The 23,283-nt window shown below is 38.5% G+C and overlaps 1 protein-coding gene across 1 annotated transcript; it reads left to right on the top strand.

Moving 5' to 3' along the window:
* The first annotated feature begins 7,944 nt into the window (after positions 1-7,944).
* LOC146465908 (uncharacterized) lies at positions 7,945-22,843 on the top strand. Its single transcript, XM_085128059.1, has 15 exons — positions 7,945-8,040; positions 9,025-9,198; positions 10,272-10,453; positions 11,093-11,335; positions 12,038-12,150; positions 13,017-13,247; positions 13,731-13,843; positions 14,900-15,312; positions 16,004-16,198; positions 16,719-16,966; positions 17,944-18,424; positions 19,307-19,673; positions 20,616-20,750; positions 21,442-21,691; positions 22,259-22,843. The coding sequence occupies exons 1-15, from the start codon at positions 7,986-7,988 to the stop codon at positions 22,683-22,685; spliced, it is 3,627 nt and encodes a 1,208-aa protein (XP_084984185.1). The 5' UTR covers positions 7,945-7,985; the 3' UTR covers positions 22,686-22,843.
* Positions 22,844-23,283: the final 440 nt, after the last annotated feature.

Raw genomic sequence — 23,283 nt, forward strand, 5'->3', positions numbered from 1 at the left:
GAACCAATCAGCAGCAGCATCCTGACAATGTACAAGCCCAGACACCATCTGATTACTATAAGAGGGCAGTTGCTATTCCCCTTCTAGACCATCTACAATCCGAGATGAAAACATACTTCAATCCTACTAATGACGCTGTCTTGTCCAGCCTCTTTCATCTTCTTCCTGAGCTGGTAGCCGTCGGAGACAAAAATCCTGACATTGAAGCAGCGCTGGAGTTTTATGAGAACGACCTTCCTTCTCCTCTTGTGGTTGATGTTGAGCTCCTGCGATGGAAGAGAAAGTGGTGTAGTTCTGAGGATGCCGACCTTCCCACCAGTGCAGTTCATCGAGAGTAAGTTCTTTCCTAACATCCACACCTTGATCCCCATTTTGTGCACATTGCCGATAACGTCAGCTGAATGTGAGAGCTCATTCAGTACACAAAGAAGGTTAAAAACATACCTGAGGTCGACCATGTCAAGCGAGCGAGAGTCTGGGTTGGCATTGATGAACATCAATTACCACCGAGACATAAATATCGAGGAAGTGATAAACATGTTCGCTCAACGGCAACCAAGGCGTCTTCTGTTTGCGTAGTGTAAACGCCAAAGTCTTGTACGTACGTAATGTAAGGATTTTAGACCAACCGTTTTCGTTGGAACCAATTTGGAACCCCCCCCTCCTAAAAATCCTGGCTACGCCCCTGCAGTGGATGGTGATATTAGTGTTATCTTAGAACAGAATGCACAAATCGTGAAGCTTCTGCTAATTTTAAAGAATCGCAGTGACTTGTACCAAAAGAAAAGTAAATATTGTCTGCTGGGTGGCATTACACCTTAAGGCGTAATGCCACCCAGCAGACAATATTTACATTTCTTTTGGTACAAGTCACCGCGATTCTTTTACTTTTTAAATCAGCAGAAGCTTCACGATTTGTGCATTCTGTTCTAAGATAACACCAATATCACCATCCACTGTCAAGGGAATCAAAATAGGATTCGGTGAGCAAGGTGATTATCATGACGTGTAAGTCATGCCAAATTTATTTAACGAGTCTTAAGTTATTCATCCTTAAAAATTATTACTGGCATGGTGTGAATCTAAGTAATCAAGGTTATCAGTTCAGCAAGCTTCCCCCCTTAAGGGGAGACGCTTGCTGAACTGATTACCTTGATTACTTAGATTCACACCATGCATAAATTCAAGGGTTTTGTCTCTGCCCCATTACCAATTTAGCCCAGTTTCATGGGTCATTTCCCGAACAGTGGCTAGTAATCGAGCCTAACGTAGTTGCTGATTAAAAAAACAGTAGGCCTTCACCTTTTCTAAGCTCTATTTTCACTGGATCCAGATAATCTGCGGCTCTGCAGCTCCATTGTCAATTGAAAGCAAAAACTAAACACTTGTTATTGATTAAAATTAAATTCGCGCAGTTCGCTGCGCACAAATTGTTCAATCTTTCAAGGACAGGTTGACAACTCATTTATTTCGACAAACCTTTGACCTTTATTAGAATTGTAATTAGCTATTAGGAATCATCTATAAATATTTTATTCATAGGTTATTTCCTAAAGAATGAAGTTGATCATTGTGTTTTAGCCATTGACCTTGTAATTCCATTGTAATTTTAAATTATATTTATTTAGGCTATCTATATTGTAAAGCGCGCGAGAGCATCTGTTTAGGATTCGCGCGCTATATAAATAATAAATTATTATTATTATTATTATTATTATTATTACTATTATTATTATTATTATTATTATTATTATTATTATTTAATTGTTATTTTAAGGCCCACGAGCGCCTTAATTGTGAGCAGAAACCATCAACATGTAGCCTGCGATGCAGATGTTTGTAGGGGTCGCGCGAGAGCCAGAATATCGGTTAATCGTGGCCGCCATGTTGGATTTGCAAAATTTTAGGGAGTGGAGGAAAGGGAGCGGGAGAGAGAGGCTCCCCCTCCTTCTTTTTTCTTTCACTCTTTTACCCACCCCCTTGATCGCACTTCTACTCTCCCCAGTCTCCCTCTGTTTTAAAATCCAAGATGGCGGCTATAGCGCGCGCCCAGAACAATACGCTGGCACTGCAGGCTAACCAGTGTGAATCAGGCGGTGTGCGTCACGAAATTCGACCAATCAGAATGCGCTATTAGATCAGTGGTTTTCGCGCCCAAGAAAATCAGTCTGGAGAGGTCAGCCTGTCGAAAATTTCGTTATTAAAGAAGTCTGTGACATGTTTTCCAGGTTGACATTCGTTTCAAAATTAGAGGAACAAATTGGCTTAATGCTGATTAGGTTACTTTTTAAGCTGAAGCATTTGTTCGCGTTTGTAGCCTTTTCAACTCTTGCTGGGTTTGGCCAATACTTTTGCGCGTTAAGTTTGCTTATCCTTACTACAACAAAATTTTCGGGGTCTACCCGGGACTACCCCTTATGGTTTTTCCGTTGGAAGCCGTTCAACTAATAAAGAATCTAAGAAGAGATCGTGTAAACCAAGTAGCTCAACTCCCAGGAAATCGACCGGAAAAGCCAACGGGTAGATGCTATTTCTCCTCTAGAAATCCAAGAAGGATATGTAGATCTCTTTCATCCTGAGATAAAATTTAGCAAACTAAAAATGAGCGAAAGCAATGAAAAAAAGACTGCGAGCAGTCGTACTTTCTCCCGCTTTGATTACGCGCGCGACAGTAAAAATAGGTAAATTACAAAAATTTACTCGCCGCTCGCGGCCTCACCGCTCGCAAGACTCGCACCGCGCGCTACAGAACTTAGAACTTTTGTAGAAGGAAGCAAAGTTTGAATGCCCAGCTTCAGTGCAACCGAAGTCGACCTAAGTCTTACGTTTGGGAGATGTTTACTCGATCGTGACCAGAGGCAAATGAACAATTTGCATATTTTTACCCAGCACCCTCTGTGGGTGGTGACGCACACCGCCTGAGTGTGAATCGTCCTGTTATGGGTCTTCGTTACAATTAACACGTCACCTTCCCCCCCCCCCCCCCTTTTTTTTTCTATCCTTGTTTATCTCACTTGAAGAGATTAAATAAAACGCCTTTCTGTCTTAAAAGACAGCAATAACATCTCGCAAAGTACTTTATTAGAAGGACTCCGACTGTAACTACCATCAATTCTAGAAGGTTGGTCGATTCAGTGACAATCCTTCCAAAGAGTTTTCAAGGGAAATAATTGAAATTAGTTGAAGCAACTGGAATAATCTGGATTAACTTGAAATGGTGGGAACTTTGACAACTAGAACACCATTTCACTTGTCGAAAAAAATTGGTGGACGGAAAAAAGACCTGTTTTGGTGTGCTCAACAAAGCGGAAAATTTGTTAATCTTTGTTTAAATATTTATAGGTAAAGGCAACTTATAGCTTTACTGACACTATTTCAGTTGGCGGGAAAAAGTCATACATTGGGAAAAAAACTACCGTTGAGTTGAAGAGGTGAGCATCATTATCAAAGATTACGCTTTTTACTCTGAATTTATTGGTAGCAAGGATAAATAAACTGGTCGTCATTTAAACGTGGCAATTTTAAGGAATCGGTTGGTTTCAGTCGCGATTTTGAAATCTGCTCAAAATTGTTTCTTCCTAAAGGCGTAAGGAATCTGCAGCGATTGGTTATTTTTTGTTTTATACTGCAAAACAATCAAATTCGTCTACGGTTTTTCTGATGCCTCTTGTCAGTTCAAACCTTTCATGTGCACGCACTGGTGAACAATGTTTACATGTTGTATCTTTTTGTGTTGTTATAATAGTCCGCTTTTTTGTTCGGCTCAGTCGGCACAAGTCAGTGCAATATACTCATTATCTTAATTCTTTTAACCTGTTTATTTACATGTCTTATTTGTCACTTTGTACAAATACGATTTTTTTTGCCAATATTTAGGTTCTGAGGGCAACCATCGACACCAAGCCAACATGTCCAACGTTCTTTTTCTTAAAAGTAATCACAGATGCTCTACGGTTACCTGTGAATATTTCTTTGTAAAGTAGCTAAAGTATAAGGGAGTTGGGAGGGAGGGATTAGTGAAAACTGTTGCGTCTGGGATTGAAAGCTTCGTTTTGTTCTAACTTCACGGAATGGAGATTCGAGGAGATGCTTGGAACGAGGGAACTTCAACCATAAATGGTACCTGCTGTGACCACCCACAACACTAACAGGCTAGTCAGTTTTGGCGGCAAGTTTTCTAAAAAGTTCCGGAGTGAATGATACCGAACAGAATAAAATTATAACAACTGGGAACTGTGCAACCTTGGTAACTTGAACAACAAAGCAATTACTTAAATATCTCGGATGAGGAGGAATTAAAAAGAGAACCGTCTTTTATCGTACTTAACGAAGCAAAACAACTGTCAATCTGTCTTTAATATTTATAACGTTACCTAAAGCTTGAATAACATCTTTTTCAGCTGACGACAAAAAAAAAACATCGCATTCAATAGTTAAAAGTCAAACAAGCAACCACCGCAAAATTGAACAGGTAACTATTTTTTTTAAACTAAGTTAATAGGCACGAATCAAAGAGGTTTTGGTTAAAACGTGTTATCTTTTCTGAGTGAAAAGCTACTGAATGAAGCATATTTACGACTAAAACGATAATTATAGTAGTATTGTCAGTAGTTTTCTGATCATTTTATTTTCGGTACTCACTAATGAACAATATTTTATATCTTGTTTGAAACTGTACGGAGCATAACACGAAGGTTTTCAATTTTCTATCACTTGGGGCCTTCTTCGATATTTGTTTGCAAATGCTTAGCGCTATGAAAATACTATGTTTACATGCTAAACCCTTCATTTGATTTTTTTTTTTGTCAAAATTAACGTTTTAAATGAAAACCTTGAATTTAGAACCCTTAAATTTCAACCTGTTGTTTTACTTATACTACCATGCTTAAGGACGCTATGAAAGTCTTAATCAATTTGTCCTCTTCTTGGTTTAAAACGGTATAACCGTAAGAGAAAATAATTTAACCCAGCTGCAACCACAAAGAAATATAGAAGTGTGGGCAAAAATGGAAAAAGTCTTGGTCAGTTCAGTTCCAGACTGGCAGAAAACACAACATTTTGTTTTGTGGTTGTGACAGACCAGTTACTGCATTTGTGAAAATGGATAATGAAGTGCTGGAAAGAATCTAAGAAGAGATCGTGTAAACCAAGTAGCTCAACTCCCAGGAAATCGACCGGAAGAGCCAACGGGTAGATGCTATTTCTCCTCTAGAAATCCAAGAAGGATATGTAGATCTCTTTCATCCTGAGATAAAATTTAGCAAACTAAAAATGAGCGAAAGCAATGAAAAAAAGACTGCGAGCAGTCGTACTTTCTCCCGCTTTGATTACGCGCGCGACAGTAAAAATAGGTAAATTACAAAAATTTACTCGCCGCTCGCGGCCTCACCGCTCGCAAGATTCGCACCGCGCGCTACAGAACTTAGGGAGTGATAGGTTTTGTAGAAGGAAGCAAAGTTTGAATGCCCAGCTTCAGTGCGACCGAAGTCGACCTAAGTCTAACGTTTGGGAGATGTTTACTCGATCGTGACCAGAGGCAAATGAACAATTTGCATATTTTTACCCAGCACCCTCTGTGGGTGGTGACGCACACCGCCTGAGTGTGAATCGTCCTGTTATGGGTCTTCGTTACAATTAACACGTCACCTTCCCCCCCTTTTTTTTTTCTATCCTTGTTTCTCTCACTTGAAGAGATTAAATAAAACGCCTTTCTGTCTTAAGAGACAGCAATAACATCTCGCAAAGTACTTTATTAGAAGGACTCCGACTGTAACTACCATCAATTCTAGAAGGTTGGTCGATTCAGTGACAATCCTTCCAAAGAGTTTTCAAGGGAAATAATTGAAATTAGTTGAAGCAACTGGAATAATCTGGATTAACTTGAAATGGTGGGAACTTTGACAACTAGAACACCATTTCACTTGTCGAAAAAAATTGGTGGACGGAAAAAAGACCTGTTTTGGTGTGCTCAACAAAGCGAAAAATTTGTTAATCTTTGTTTAAATATTTATAGGTAAAGGCAACTTATAGCTTTACTGACACTATTTCAGTTGGCGGGAAAAAGTCATACATTGGGAAAAAAACTACCGTTGAGTTGAAGAGGTGAGCATCATTATCAAAGATTACGCTTTTTACTCTGAATTTATTGGTAGCAAGGATAAATAAACTGGTCGTCATTTAAACGTGGCAATTTTAAGGAATCGGTTGGTTTCAGTCGCGATTTTGAAATCTGCTCAAAATTGTTTCTTCCTAAAGGCGTAAGGAATCTGCAGCGATTGGTTATTTTTTGTTTTATACTGCAAAACAATCAAATTCGTCTACGGTTTTTCTGATGCCTCTTGTCAGTTCAAACCTTTCATGTGCACGCACTGGTGAACAATGTTTACATGTTGTATCTTTTTGTGTTGATATAATTGTCCGCTTTTTTGGGCGGCTCAGTCGGCACAGTTCAGTACAATATACTCATTATCTTAATTCTTTTTACCTGTTTATTTACATGTCTTATTTGTCACTTTGTACAAATACGATTTTTTTGCTAATATTTAAGTTCTGAGGGCAACCATCGACACCAAGCCAACATGTCCAACGTTCTTTTTCTTAAAAGTAATCACAGATGCTCTACGGTTACCTGTGAATATTTCTTTGTAAAGTAGCTAAAATATAAAGGGAGTTGGGAGGGAGGGATTAGTGAAAACTGTTGCGTCTGGGATTGAAAGCTTCGTTTTGTTCTAACTTCACGGAATGGAGATTCGAGGAGATGCTTGGAACGAGGGAACTTCAACCATAAATGGTACCTGCTGTGACCACCCACAACACTAACAGGCTAGTCAGTTTTGGCGGCAAGTTTTCCAAAAAGTTCCGGAGTGAATGATACCGAACAGAATAAAATTATAACAACTGGGAACTGTGCAACCTTGGTAACTTGAACAACAAAGCAATTACTTAAATATCTCGGATGAGGAGGAATTAAAAAGAGAACCGTCTTTTATCGTACTTAACGAAGCAAAACAACTGTCAATCTGTCGTTAATATTTATAACGTTACCTAAAGCTTGAATAACATCTTTTTCAGCTGACGACAAAAAAAAACATCGCATTCAATAGTTAAAAGTCAAACGAGCAACCACCGCAAAATTGAACAGGTAACTATTTTTTTAAACTAAGTTAATAGGCACGAATCAAAGAGGTTTTAGGTAAAACGTGTTATCTTTTCTGAGTGAAAAGCTACTGAATGAAGCATATTCACGACTAAAATGATAATTATAGTATTGTCAGTAGTTTTCTGATCATTTTATTTTCAGTACTCACTAATGAACAATATTTTATATCTTGTTTGAAACTGTACGGAGCATAACACGAAGGTTTTCAATTTTCTATCACTTGGGGCCTTCTTCGATATTTGTTTGCAAATGCTTAGCGCTATGAAAATACTATGTTTACATGCTAAACCCTTCATTTGATTTCTTTTTTGTCAAAATTAACGTTTTAAATGAAAACCTTGAATTTAGAACCCTTAAATTTCAACCTGTTGTTTTGCCTATACTACCACGCTTAAGGACCTTATGAAAGTCTCAATCAATTTGTCCTCTTCTTGGTTTAAAACGGTATAACCGTAAGAGGAAATAATTTAACCCAGCTGCAACCACAAAGAAATGTAGAACTGTGGGAAAAAATGGAAAAAGTCTTGGTCAGTTCAGTTCCAGACTGGCAGAAAACACAACATTTTGTTTTGTGGTTGTGACAGACAAGTTACTGCATTTGTGAAAATGGATAATGAAGTGCTGGAAAGCGAAACAAAAATCACAATACATTCCTGCTTTGGAGTTATAGTCACAAAAAATCTTACAGAAATACGTATTTTTTAATGCAAATATATTTGACCACTTTTAAAACCAATAAAATGATGTGACTAATTTGCTGTTACATTTCGTTTGTGATTCGTTGAAACAGTGAGTTCCTTAGTATACATCTGAGGACGTGACAGCCATGAGACAATTTACATTTCTGCTGCTCATTGGTGTGAAGTATATGGTGTGTCATGGTAAGTAGCCTATGTAGGTTTCTGAGTCCAACCGTACTTCGACTCTGGTGAAACAATCTCATAGGAGGGACGAATATCATTTAACGATCTCTTTCGTCTTTGCTATTGGTTAAATGGCTTTTTTCCCGAACACATAGTTTATGTAGTATTCTAAACTTCAAATTTAATCTTCATAATTTTAGTTCAAAAACGCTAGCCTGACAAAAGTTAGACTCTTATTTAATATCATTCTTTCATTTTGTATATCAGAGTTCTTTGTCAAAGTAATTATTTCAAGAAGTAAATAAATTGGCATGTTAATGATAGTGTTTTCGCCTGGGCCCTATGACCTCAGTCTCGATGCAACTGTAAATTCTTGCGTAGCTTTCTCTCCGCCTTGAGTAACTTTTGCATGCATGGACAAAAATTAAATGCTTCTTAATGGTGTTTCATGGGATCAACTTTCAAGTTAATGTAAAATTGTTCTTATCTGTTCAGTCATTTATCTCCCAATCAAACCGTTTTTCGCCATATTTTTCCTTTTTTTTCCATTGTCCATGTTTGTGCTTTACTTGTAACTGTTTACTGATAGTCCTACTAGGCGTTTTTGCCTTTGTTGATCACCGTCATGGAGGACGTCATATTGATTTTGCTTAATCGAGCGTCTGAACAGAATGATGATGTCGCGAGAATTTTAATAGCAGTGCATCATCAGCGGACATTCATCGCTCCACTGGCTCAAGATGTAGTTGGTTCTGGCTTAGAGAACCAATAACACCCACCATAAGAAATTTCCTCTTTTACGATACAATGTTAATTGTATCATTGTATAATTGTAATTGTTAAGTGTTATAAGATAATTGAAGTCAAGTTAAATGATAAGTCTAAAAAAATAAATAAATAAATAAAAAAAATTCAGTTCTCGAGCTCTTCACTAGCCGTTCAGTCAAAATACAGTTTAAATTTAGGTTCAATTTTCGCTTAATTAATGTCGTGTTTACTAAGGTGACGTATTGCATAAAGTAGCAGGAGTAGATGAAGGTCTGCACTTGGGTGAATCCGGTGGTAATGAAGACAGGAAGGCCACAGAAGAACGGCTGACAAACCTTCAAACCGTTGAAACAGAAGGAAAACAAGTAAACGATGGCTCCGTGGGGCAGGCGAAGAAGGAGCAAACAGGTATGGTCCTAAAACAAAAACGCTAAAAACTACCGTTGAAAATGAAGAAATGATAGTGGGGTGAAAAGTATAACTACAGGTAACTCTTTTGCAGAAAATTGATCTGCTGTTAGTCTGTCTTTTAAAAATCGGCTTAAATAACGCATCCCGGCCCAAGACGTTCCCGGAAAAAGCGGACTTGCTCCTGACTTGCGCTCTTGTAAAAATGTATTTATTTTCAGTCAAGTGGATAACTGTAAAGTTTAAAACGAGAGTAGCAACCCACAATAAGGGAACAGGAGCTGACAAAGTTGTCACAAAACTGTGAAGCCGTATTTACCAGGTTTTCCAGTATCCCTTGAGCAACAACAACAATAACAACAAGCTTTTACCAAATTAAAAGGAAACTTGATTTAAGACATAAATACATTAATACAAAAAGGGTAACATTTACTCAGAATAACTAAAAGGCTAATCGAGCTGAGTAAAACTAAATAATGTTTATACACTGTGAAATATCCATAAGCCTTTGGTATCAACCTTTACCATAGCGTTTGTTACCTTTAATTTGTCTGGAAATATTTTTTATTTTGTTGAATAATATTATAATTCTTTGTAAGCGAAGAAGTCTTCCAGTGCCGAAAACTACACATATAATCTTCACTTTCGTAGTAATCGTTGACAAGAAATGAAAATAAATTCTTCCTTTTATTGAAAACTGGATGAATTAAAACTTGTATTATTCAATTTGAATATACTTTTAAAAAGCAATTGACTCAAGTTTTTTCTAGATTTAGTTACTTACGTTTTGTGCTCCCTGCGTGAGCTTGTACTATGTGGAAAACTGGGAAAATGAAAATAAATATTTTTTTAATTTATTTTTTTTCGAAAGAAAACCTGAGGAAGTTCAGAATATCCAAGTTTTTCGGTCATGTTCTGGAACGAGATTTATCCTGAAAGCCAGAATATCCTGGCTTTTCACGGGTTATAATTTGTGTCCCTATACTAGCCTAACCAGTCTTCGTGTAAATGTGAACTAGACTTAAAAATAAAATTGTTACTGCATCATTTTGTCATGTTTCTTTCTTCTAAAGGCGAAAGTGCTTCAGCTCCAAAACGTGCGCTTCCCGCCCTTGCAGCAACAGTTTTGAAAAATCCAAAAGTTCAGGAAGCTGTTATCGATAAGGGACTGGACGTAATGAACAAACTAGTAGACAAGCAGCTCAGTATTATCGATGAAGCGCAGAAAAAGGCTTCCAACTTCTTAGCCAAAGAGGTGAGGAGCATTTTAATCCGATGTAGATGTGAAGAACTCAAACATAAGCTGACTTGTGAAAGATTTTGAGGGCATCAACGGATCTTCTAGAAGCGACTACAAAGAATCCCTCAACCAAACTAATCACTTTGGCTGGGTAGAACAAACGTATAATACCCAATTAACTGATCGTTTGTTGGGTTCAACCAATCTTGGAGCGTTCTTAGTTAGGCCGCAAAGCTGTCGAAATGTAGATACTGCAGACACCCAACTGAAAGTGGCTGAACAGAAGTTCCTATTTGGCACAAGGCAGGTTCATTCAAATCTAAAATGGTTGGAAGGTGGATGACGCGGTGTGTTCTTTGGGTCAGGGTGGTGAGCATTTCTCAATTATTCTATCCAAAGACACAGTAATTGTGTTGAAATCTAGCCAGACCATGCCGGTTCAAGCTAGCATTAAATGGTAGTGCGTATTTTCGGGAAATGGGGCGGGGAGATATGGTTGAAGGGTGCTCCCAATATGGAAATGACCCCATTTAGTCTACAACAGGTTTATGCACGTCTAAAGGGTAGGCAAGAAAAGGTACTTTGTTGACTTGAGGATTGTGGCTGTCCATCTGGTCAAAACAAAAGCTTTTATTTCTTTTAATTAATATTTAGATCAAACTGGACATCATGCCGGACAAAAGCTGGAGTACCCCGGACATGTTCGTTCCTCCCGGTTATCACATGAGGGCCTCTCTCTCGGGTGTAGAAAAACCTGAAAAGGAGCAAAGCGACGTTCCATACACCTACGCTCCAAACACTGGTGTAGGATATGTGATGATGAATGGTTGCTGGGGGACAAATTACAAAGCCAGTGATCCTTGCTACAATGCCAAATGGACCTCAAGTGTCTGTCAGGTACACTGCAGAAGTTTAGTAGGCAGTTCTCAGGGAGGTAGTTTTCTTCTTGTAAATTTCTTGTTTCTAGTGAAAACAGCTTTACTGACACATGGTGCAGGACGTCAAAAATCTGCAGAGAATTAGGAATGTTTGACTTTGTGGCTTTCGGGTGCTTATTGTTACATCAGTTTAAACTTGAGCCCTTTTTTATTATAATGGTTTTTCATCTTACCTTATTTATTATACTCTCATTTCTTAGAAATGTCACCTTGACATATAAAAGCATTGAGACTTCTTTCGATGTGCAGTAGACCCTTGCCACCTAGACTCAATGTTTGTCAAAACTTCTGACCTCTTGCTTGTTTTGTTTGAAGTATTTCCATGTCAACGTATCTTTCGATGAACTTAGTGAAAATTAAAATAAAAGATATTGCTCGATGGAAGTCACATAAGTCAAAAAGTCATAACAAGTGCATTGGCCGATTATTTTTCTGCTCAATCGTTAAAATCTTCCATTCTTCTATCTTGTCCATCCATTTCAAAACTTCAAAACCACACGGTGTTAGTAGGAAAAACATAAATACAGTGAGAGTAATATGCCATTTCTGTTTTACACCTTAAGCTCTACACCTTTCCAAATATGTTGGGAACGTTTGTCCTTATCCAAAGTTCTCCTGGTCCCAAAAGACTACTTTTATGCATGGTTCGGTCTTCTTTCAGAACATGATTGATGGAGCAGCTTTTATCGGAGTTGGGTTTGATGGTCGAGGAGAATACAGTCCAGAATCAAGGAAAATGAGTATTGTGCAAAGGAACTGCAAAAACAAGGCAACGTGAGTCGGTTACAATAAAATTGCAGAGAATACCATTTAAAACCGTTGAATGTGTTAGGCAAGGGCAGCTCAAACCCAAATCAGCCATGACTTCCATGAAAATCCTCCACGTTTCAGGCGTAGCTAAACGTTATGATCGTTTTCTAATTAACAATTTGATTATGAGCTTGAGATTTCTATCGCGTGATAGTTGATGAGGGCGAAGCCCGAATCAACTATCACGCATAGAAATCGTTAGCGAATAATCTAATTGTTTTAGTATAAATCTACTAGTCGTTCAAAACTAAAGAAGTAAATTATCTATTTCCTCATCGCAGACGCTTCGAAAAAGCGGGCACCATTTTGTTGAGAATCGCTACTCACTATCTATCACAGAATAGATAGCGAGTAGGGTAGCCAATCAGAGAACGGCATTCTTGATAGAACACTAGTAGATTTATACTAACATTCTTTATCTGCACATGGTTTGGTCACCAGTCACGCCATCTTGAATTTCATTTTGTCGCTTTTTTTTTCTGGCATTTATTTTTTACATTCATAAGACTCGTAAACACATTGCACATAAATATGAAACAGATAAAGAGATTGGTGTCAAACTTAATTATATATACCACGGAAAATAGATTTGAAAAGTCTTACAGCTACTCAATGATCCTCAATCGCGTACTTGTAGTCAAATCTGACGGTTGACTACTTATTAGGAAGTCGCGGGTCGCTATGTACAAGACATGTTAGCAGTGTTTCAATCACGTGTGGGTCACACATTAATCAAAAATGCTTAGCATTTAACCAAACTATTCTTCTAGTGAAATCGAATGTGACGTATGGGGTAACATAGATTTCTTGGCTTACATGTCTGATTTAAGGTATGACGATTTTGACGTGCCCGATACCATGAACGTACATGGAATCTATGATACCTCAGCCACTATGCATACATTTGAGAGCCGCGCTGAATTCCAAATGTATCTACAGAAAGAAGCTGGCGTGGCAGGATCGTACTTTGGGTTTTATGCAGGAGCGAAGAAAGCCTGGGGCAGCTCATTATCAGCTGCCGGTCAGCAGTTCATGTCTGTTTTGGATATTGATGTGGACCGGTAAGTGTGCACACGCGGGAGGTGGGGGAGGTGAACTTCCATATATAAGCTATATGGGTATGTGCTGCTGTGATTGGTATGATTTTCAAGCAGTTAAGTCTGGTATATTTTATAGAAATCAGAAAGTTTTCGTCTACAATTGGGTCATTTTCCAGGAAGCTGATTAATTGCTTGTCTAGGCGATGTTTCCCTGGAATTGTGCTTGAGCGCTTACAGGGAACATCAGTTTGTAGCGGATAAGCATGCTGATTTGGAGGATCTGCATAGATCTGCACGGAATAGAATATTCCCGGTTTGAAATAGTGCACGTTTTTTAAAGGGGCCCCAAGCACGCCCACCCAAATTTACTGGGAGAGACCACACTGGGGAGCACTTCCTCTTAGTTGAAATGAAACACTCTTAGAATTACAAAGGCTTAAATTTCGACCATTAACAGTGAAGAATAAAACATGTAACTAATGATTGAATTTTAAACTTGGTTAGGTATGAGATTTTCATGGACGAAGTAAAGCCTCAGGATTTGAGCTTGGCATTTTTGCGAGAATTCTTGAATCTTCCCAATTCATACTTTGATGCAGGAGCCCCTCTGAAATTTCGTAAGTACATGTTTATTGAAAACAGTTCCATTTTTAACAATGCACCAGGCAAAGGGGTTTAAGGGATTTTGTAGCAGGGCAATTGTATTGGAAGAAATAATCAACTGGTAAACGCAATTTTGTACCGACATTTTGAAACAGTGTTCTTGAACATGGCCCGATGGGAGCATTCAAAAACTCTCTACAACCACAACTTATTTCATTGTACGTTAAGTATATTTAGTGGACTGATCCAATAGGTAGTGATTGCTGATTTAAGTTAAATTTAATCGGACAAGCCATGTATCAGTTTAAAAAAATGTTTTAAATAGAACTTGGTATAAACAAGTGAAGCTTAAATTAAAAAGCTCAGAGTGGCAAGTAGATGTATCTAGTTTAGAAAACAAAGAAAAGAAGGAGAACACTATTTCGATATCTTTGAAGTTATTTAGTCAGCCCAACTGTCATTGGCGTGTCCAAATATTAAGGTCTTCGTTTTCCAAAATATCAAGAAGAAGTCCCCAAAGGACTCTTTTGAATGTTCTCTTCGGCTGATCTTTATGACATGGAATCTTATTCCACGGTTCTGTGTCAAATTGGTAGAAAGAATACCTTTGTAATTCCAGTCTTGAGCTTTTAACATAGAAGTTTCCGGTGATGTGAGGACTTCCGCTCATGTTGTCGAAACGTCGGTAGATGTCCCACAGAACAACAGTCTTTTTTAGGACTGCATTCAGCAGATCATACTTTTAGTTACGACCAAGTTATGATATGACGCCCTGGTTCAAACCATTTCAACGCTCTCTCGGACGACTGGACGATCAAAAATTACGTTAGAGACGACAACAAAACTAGCGAGAAATTTTGGGAAAGCCAACAGCAGCTTTGAAGTTTGGGAGACAACTTTCCTTTTGCCAAACCTTATGTGATTACAAAATTTAGATTTCATTGCAGAGGCCCTAAAACAGTTTGGAAACAGGAAACGGTATTTTACGAAAAAATTGTGCATGGTTGTTCTAGCTCCATTAAGCATGAATCAACAGCATATTACAGATATTTTCTTCTACTACAACACAGAAAATTTCATTCAAAGATGGGGAACCCATTACATCAAGTCAGCAAGGTTTGGCGGACAGCTGGAAATAAGAAAGAGAATGGACGCCTCGGAAGCAGGGACGAGAACGGCGTTTTCGGAGAAAATGGAATTTGAATACAAGAGCCTTTTTGCAAGTGCTGGAGCTAAATATTCCAAACAAGGAGGAATGTCGTACAGACAACAGACCAAAACAACATCAACTGAAGTCGAAGCCAAAGGTGGAAGTCAGGATATTGCCTCCATCCTCTCTGACATGTACTCGCCAACGTTTAAGACAGAGTTCAAAGAATGGCTGCAGTCGATTCCTCGCTATCCAAAGGCGTATAAATTCCTGATGGGATCCATTACCGACCTCGTGAATTTCCGGGCCAATGACCTGTTTCCGGACGAAAAGGTTTGTTCGTCAATTATTTTACCGGTTAATTATGTCTTATCCTGGTCGTTCTCAAGAACTTAATAGTAACAATAATAATAATAATAATAATAATAATAATAATAATAATAATAATAATAATAATAATAATAAGTGGCCCCTGAAACTCTATTAGCACAGTGCAGAGTCGACGATAGCTGGCACTGAGCCACCTTCAGTCCACCTGTTGCTACATGCTATTCCTATGAACGAACGGTATTTGAAGACTATTTGAAAGCCCAAAAGACCTATCTGGAAAAAACAATTCCCCTTGACTTCTTGCTGCTAAACGCACAATAAAATAAGAGGCGTTCTGTTTTGCGCTCAGAAAGTATACAAGAATGGTGAGCGGTAAAACATTTTCCAACGGAAATGTTTTCACAACGAACATTTTGCTTAGTTACTTAATCATGAACGGATGAACATCCCCAAAGCTATCTGATTAATTTGAAGAATGTTGACATTGTTTGAATTAAAAAAGATCCTGAATTAAGCATTGAGCTGGACACCATTAAATAAATTCGTAGAATATGTCAGTGGAAAAATTTCTCGAAATTTCGTTGTTTGGTTAAGGTTTGTTTTGCTTTGTTGTTAGTCTGTCCAATCTTTATTTGATGACTGATTATATGTGCGAAAGTAATTATAAAAATTCTCCTTTTACTACACACCTCAGGTCAACTGGGGCTGTGAAGGAAAAGCCGCGGAAATGGAAACGGGAAGAGATGGACGTAAGTTCTATTACACTTACCCCGTTAAAGGAAAAAAGAAGAAAGTTTATTGCAATTATGACAGTCGTCAAAGTCTGGAAACAGCAATTGCGGAAAAAAGGACGAGCTTGAAAAGAGCCATTGAAATCTACATGGAAGAGGTATGGTTCCTTTTCTATATGCACTTCTGATCACTAACATATAACTCATTGTATCAAGAATGAGTCTGAAAGGCACCGTGGAAATAGAGAGTTTTCCTGAGTGAAGCTAGTAAAGTGTAACATCTCAAAAGCAAGTAAAAGTACTTCTTCTTAGATTGAAGAGTTAATTTGACAACCGTACCTTTGCATCTTGGCGTCTGTCACTGAACACTGCACCGCTATCTGTTATGTCTATGTCTTTGATGATCTGTAGTAAAGATGGCATCGTTCACGAGTTATATCTTTCAAAATATATTGATATCCTAAAGAAAATGCACTTAATATCAAGCTGAAGAACGATGAACTTTTTATTGGAATATCAATGGTTCCATTTTTTTTTTTATTGTCTCAGCAGACACGCTGTTAAGTGCAATACGGAAAAAATATGTCAATCAGTTTTTACTTTAACTCTCCATTTTTTTTTTTTCACGGTTCAGTTCAGACGCTAATGATTCTTTTCCATTTCCATTTCGTTTCATAGGGACCGGTTTCTTTGTCTGATATTCGCCTTGAGAAATGTCCACCGGAGAAAACGACCAGCCTAACGAAAAAACGTCAACGTGTGCGAAGTGATATATGGATGGATCAAACAGAGGCCCCCAAATGGGAGGAGCTGATCAGGAGTGACTCCACCTTCCAAGTGTCATTTGACATGTTGGACGATCTGATAAACCCGTTACACAGTGCTGTCAGTATTGCGAAAAACATGAAGCGCAACCTTCGATATAGGTAAACAAAATCTCTAATGTTTAAAGATGCCCTTAGCCATACTAGTTATCACGCTGAGAGCAGAAAAAGGAGCGGATACTTGTACTATGCAATGTGCTTGTGATCTTATGCCCTACCGGCCTTTCCTGTGATGATTATCGTTGTCGCCTAAATAGCAGCCCATCTTCAATGCGCTGTTACTTTCTTACCTCCTCTTGAGGCAGAGGAGTAGGGTTGACGCAGTAGTGAGAGCACTTGCCCCTGCCAGTACCGATGTGGCCCGGGTTCGATTCCCGGTTCCGGCGTTTTATTTCAATTCGATCCGGAATTGTGAGGGCCACAACTTGTCAGTCATAACAGAATGTTAAGTGTCACCCTCGCTAAACAAAGTTGATATGTATACTATTTATGCCGATGCTGTTTTTCTTGCCACCTGCCTACATTTCCCTATCCGGTTCGGTGCGCTCGTGGACTCGTTAACTTGGCTATTCTGCTTCCGACGTGAAAACTCAACCTATTTAGCTTGTTCCCGGGCTAAGTTACCAGGCTCTTTTTCAATCATATGTTTGCTCCGGTATAGCGAATTGAAGTACTATGATAGGCAGCCCTCAAGATGGAATCTCCAGGCTCCATATGTTGTTAGCGACCCCTTGAAAGGTTAAACCATAAGTCAGCCTTGCTGATGCAGTGGTTTTTGGTGAATGACGCATCCAATGGAAAGCCGGTAACAATTTCCATTCGTTTACCTTGAAGATTTTGAAACCATCTATATTGTAAGTAAATGAGAGCAGTGTTATGGAAAGTGAATGGAAAATAATGGAAGTGTTTTTTACGCAATATAAAATATATATTTTCTTCCGATTCGCACTCTCACTTACAGAAGGGGGGACTTCAGAGCCACATTGCTTCTTCTTGTTTGTTCAGAATCGAGTAGGTGAAGTTATTTCAGTTATTTGAGTAAACACAAATCGTCTAAAACTGGAATATTCCTTTAACAGAAACGGGAAGTGGTACACGAGTGACGGCGATAATATATTCCATCTGTACAGTGCATTTAGTGGTTCTACCAGTGATCTTCGAAAGCACAAACTGGCCATTTTAGGGCTGAAATTATCGTACGACGAAAAAGAGGGAAGTTTGTTCCTTGATGACGAAGATTACTTGTCTTCAAAGAAGGTGTTTCCTGACATACCCCCTGACATGAAAGGGAGAACACTAGCGAGGGTGGAATATGTCAGCAGAACAGCTTTAATCAGAAGAAACCAACAACCAGCAACAAAACCACCCACTACAGGGATACCATGCCACACTGAATGGTCCAATATTCTTCGCATGGACCTTGAAGACATGCAAGGGAAATGTCTTCACTTCACAGCGTCGTCAAGTGGGACGATTTATGTATTGTTCAGTGGCTCTCCGAAAAACCCGAAAGCACGCTATGTTGTAGAAATTTCCCCTAAAAAGGTTGTCATTTTCAAGGTAGGATCATATTGTAGACAACTCAGACGAGTGAGTGCAAATGTGGATACGTTTAACGGAATAACCCATCATAAATGAAGAATCTTAGGGGCGCTTTCCATTCATCAAAACTGGCCAGCCAGACTAGTCAGTTGGTAAAAGGAATGTACCAATTTGACGGATGAGTTTTATCCTAGCCCTTCGAGTTTCTTCAAACTAGCACGTACCATTTTCGGAGTGATTATTTTTGAAGGTTTTGAAGCACCATTCCTTCATAATGAGGCGTTCGATTTTCTGACAAACTGAAAACGCCCTTACAGTCTACACTGGAAAATCTGGACTCTTTGGAGAATTTCAATAACTAAAGATGTGTAAAATCGTAATTAATCTCTCCCTACGAAAACCAGCTTGATGTTTTATATGTAGTATTCTAGGACCGCTTCGCGAATGAGAAAATATTCGGAGTGCTTGCATTGGCAAAAAAACCGTACCAACTCCTTGCACTGTACCATGTTTATGAATAGTGTACGACCTTTCAACTGAAAAGTTCCAAAGAGTAACTGTTGCCTGGCGGAAGGGCCGGTAAAGGTTGATTGTAGCTGTCCCAATCCAAAAATGTCGTCAGCCTTTTCCAGGCTTTCATCACTTGTATAATGGGAAAGGTCTAGAAAAAAGCCTTCCCTAGATGAATTGCAAACTTTTGCCTGAATTTTCATCTACGAAATGATTGTCATTTTTTCTTTATGTCAGGGTGTAGCATCAATAACAAGCTTGCCCATCCATAGCAAGTGTAGATCCCTTTGCTCTTGGAGATAGCGTCCTTTATTAGTCTTACCTTGTATGCAAACTTACCCCTCCTGAATCTTCATCTACGAAGTAATTGTCATCTTTTCTTTATGTCAGGGTGTAGCATCAATAAAAAAATCGCCTTCCATAACAACCGTAGACGCTGTTGCTCTTGGAGATAGCGTCCTTTATGAGTCTTACCTTGTATGCATCACCATTGCTGGCAAAAACACCTTAATTGAGTACGGCAAGAACAAGGGCACAACGGATGTTGGGAGCGTTTACTTAAACATGATTGACAATAACAGGGACTTCGACATTAGATTTTATTCCTTTGGAAACAAAGATAAACCAGTGAACATCATGGACGCCCACATCGTTTCACACAACAAAAATGAAGTCAAGTGCAAAGGAGATACCGTTAAGGACTCCATCGAGAACATGTGTGCAGAAAATTGCCATCACAGTTGCAATCCTGTAGCAGGTCTGTTTCCTGGTTGAAAGACCGTTTTCAAGGTCCTTTATTAACAACGATAAAAACTTCAGGGTTCATAATTGCATCGTTGCTGCAGAAACATGGTTTTGTCGGTTGAAAGTGAGCAACATATTTACTCCTTTACAAGCAAGCTTGTCAATGATAAAAAAATGTCACCGACAACGTAAATTGACGCCGTACTTCTGTTTCTCTTGCGTGAATATCCGGACAAAATGTTTGAAAAGTATTTTGGTGAAGGTCCTAAGAATGAAAAAATTGAAAATTAAACCTTGCAATTCGAAGAAATGATGTTAATCAGTCTAATTTTCAGATCACGTAGTGTTATGTTAGTCCCTATATCTGCTCCCGAATTATAGATTTTTACCTTGCAACCTTTTGGGGACGTCATCACGGTGGTCTTTGCCAGCGGTCATCAGATATGAACTAGATATCCTAACAATTCAGGTTTGGATTGATGAATCTATTTGCTGACAAAAATTATTTGTCAATTAATTAGCTTCTCATAAGCTCTGCGACACTGTAATTGTTACGGCTCCTGTTATTATACTGATATTTAATATTATACACGCAAAATGACACCAGGAGCCCGTTTCTCGAAAATCCCGATAACTTACCGTGCTCGAAAAGTGTCTTTGGTGATAAACATTTCCTAACAGAAGTCAATTTTTGTTAGCTTTGAATACTAGATTTGAAAATCTTTAGTCCAATGAAAACATTGGCCAAGTACCATGTCTGTAATCACTGTGTAATCGGCGAAAACACATTTAAAAATTTACTTATCGGGCCTGGTAAGTTACCTGGACTTTCTAGAAGCGGGCCCCAGCACCCCGCAATTAAACCGGCTCCTCTCTGTATTAAGAAAGAGTACAAGACTCTTTTGCAATTATTATAAACATTTATGAATTTTAAAGTCACTTTTTTGTTTTGTAGGTTGCACAGCACCACATAATGCTACAAAGTGCCAGAAGTGTCGAGTTGCCAAGGTGAAGTTAGGAAAAAAGCCACTGAGATGTGTTGATGAATGTCCAGCAGCATCCATAATGAACAAGAAGAAAGAATGCGTTGGTAAGAATATAACACAATATACCTGTACGGATAGTGCAAAATACGTGGAGTAAACACCCCGTTTTTTCAGGTTAAAATGTAAAGATTAGTGTAGAAAGTGTTTAAAATGCCATTATTTAACGGGTCAAATGTGCGGTTCTGGTTTCTTTGTTCATTTATGTAGTTATTGGCAGAGAGGAAGAGCGGTACGATTTAGAAAATTTATACATTATATGTATACTTAGTCACGTATTAGATTCGTTTTGCGTTTGGTTTGTATCCATCTCCCAAGAACTTCACACATTTTATTCTTCGGCTAATAGATACTTTACTTGATTGTCTATCCTTAACCCTGCTTTTCAGGAACAGTTTATTTTTTAACACACATACCCTGAGAGCCTGCTAAGACCAAGGTTACGTGGCTTTTCTGGTTCTAGTTTGTGTGCCGAACACCAGCTTTTCTAGCATTTGTTTTTGTTTTTTTTTTGGTAACTTTAACCAAGTATACCAGGAAAGTCTTTTAAAACCAGACTCACCAAACTCTTAACCGCCGGACTTGAATTAAAACCAAAAGTCTGGTAAGTCTGGTTGAAGCAGGCTTACAAGACACTTTACGATTGTCCCCCGGGACGCAAATTTATTTTCCATCGTATGCCTGTTGAGTTGGGCATAATACCGTTCTAAACAACTGCCTTGTTTTCCTTTTTTATAGCATCCTATGATCTAAAGGCGAATATAGATGGATTTTTCTGGAAAACGAAAATCTCAGTCCGTCCAGAGTTCAGTGTGTGTATGTGGGTGAAACTTCTGGAAGCACCACCACAACCAGGAAACCAACCATTTATAAATTTGTTTCAGATAACTGGTGGATTGGATATCCGGGTTGCCCTTGAAATGAATGGTAACAATATCTTCTTGAGATTTGTCTACGATGGGTCGAACCAAGCAGTCCTTGATGAGAAGTAAGTCTTTTTGAAGTTTTGCTTTGTTTTTTGTTTAGTTTGTGTTGTTATTGTTGTTGTTTGTTTGTTTTGTTTCATGAGCTATGAATTTCAATTCAAAATTTGCCATGGTGGGCAAGATCATGCAGAACATCCTGGGAAGGAGTTTAAACAGCTTTCTCTTTTATAAGGTCGAATAGACATAAGCACGAATAAAAATCTGATTTGGTTCAATTCCTGAAGAAGCGCTTTTGAGGGCGTTAGAGGTTCAGAAATACAATATTACCGATATCGAGAAGAGCTTTTAGAAACAATGAAGAAAACCCTTAATTTATTATTATCATCATTATTATTATTTTTTGTTCTGTTTTGTATGTTTGTGTGTTTGTTTTTGTCAACCTCTTTTGGGGAGGGTGGGTGGGTATTTGGACACTATTTTTCTATTTCCAGTACTTACACCATTTATTTGTGTATATATCTGTACTTTCTTTATAATGGAAACATCCAAAAAATCGAAAAATCGCAATCTTGTCAATTGAAACCGTATATATCTTATTAACATGATGTCGGGCCTTCTCATTTTTATAGACGGAACGTACATGGACGGTTAACTGACCAAAAATGGCACCAAATTTGTGTCATGTGTTCAAGCAAAACAGCTTCCTGGTGGATATATCTCGATGGAGAAAGAGACACGTTTGGAAGTTATGACCTCTTCACAAGTGTACCAAAGGAAGGTAGACTTGGGGTGGCAACGCCATCTGCGTGGACGAAGTTGCGACTTACTCAACTGAATTTTTGGGATCGCGTCCTCACAGGTCAAGAAATCGCGAAATTCGCACAAAAATGCAACCAAGGGTTTGGAAACGTGGTCTCCTGGTCAGATTTGTATGATGAGACGAAAACGAAACGCTACATCGCACCGTCCACTTGTCAGCCCGCGTATCTGTCTACCACGGCCACCCCAATCACCACGCCATCCAGCAACAAAAAAGCGAGGCAAAAAAGACGGTGACTTAAGTGTATCTTTGTACTAAAAGAAAAAGAATGCCGTTTTATTCTTTTCATTTCTTCCTTGAATTATTATTGTTGTTTGAGTTGATAAAAATCCGGTCACTACCGGATCAAGAAAATAGGGTAGTTGATGCAGCTTGTTCAAAATAAAAAAGTCAAGTTGGCTGAAAATAAAATAATTATCTTGGGATTGAATAACTGCAAAAATTTTAATTTTGTATCGACCTTAAGTTACCATTGTCAAAAAAAGTCTCTGTGTTCCAGTTCTGTTGCCAACAGATTGGCAAAGTTAAGTTGTAAAATTATACGGAGCGAATGCGCTTGAGTTCTATTTAATTCGTCACACGTCCCGTGGCAAAACTGCTGTCCACTGCAAAGACGTGAGTAAAGTGGCAACGAGTATGTTATATAGGTAAGAACAAGAATCTTAGACTGTTGTTTTCTTTTAAGCAACCATCTTTTAAAGTTGGAAATGAAAACACACCAAAAGGCAAAGGTTTCCTCCATTCCTTATGATTTTAAAAATGTAAGTTAAAATCTGGTTATTTCGCTGTTCCTTTGAAACTTGGCAAAGCTATTTGTATTACGCTGATCTTTCA

This window comes from Pavona decussata, unplaced genomic scaffold (genome assembly GCF_977016875.1).
Source record: "Pavona decussata unplaced genomic scaffold, jaPavDecu1.1 SCAFFOLD_155, whole genome shotgun sequence".
Lineage (NCBI taxonomy): Eukaryota > Metazoa > Cnidaria > Anthozoa > Scleractinia > Agariciidae > Pavona > Pavona decussata.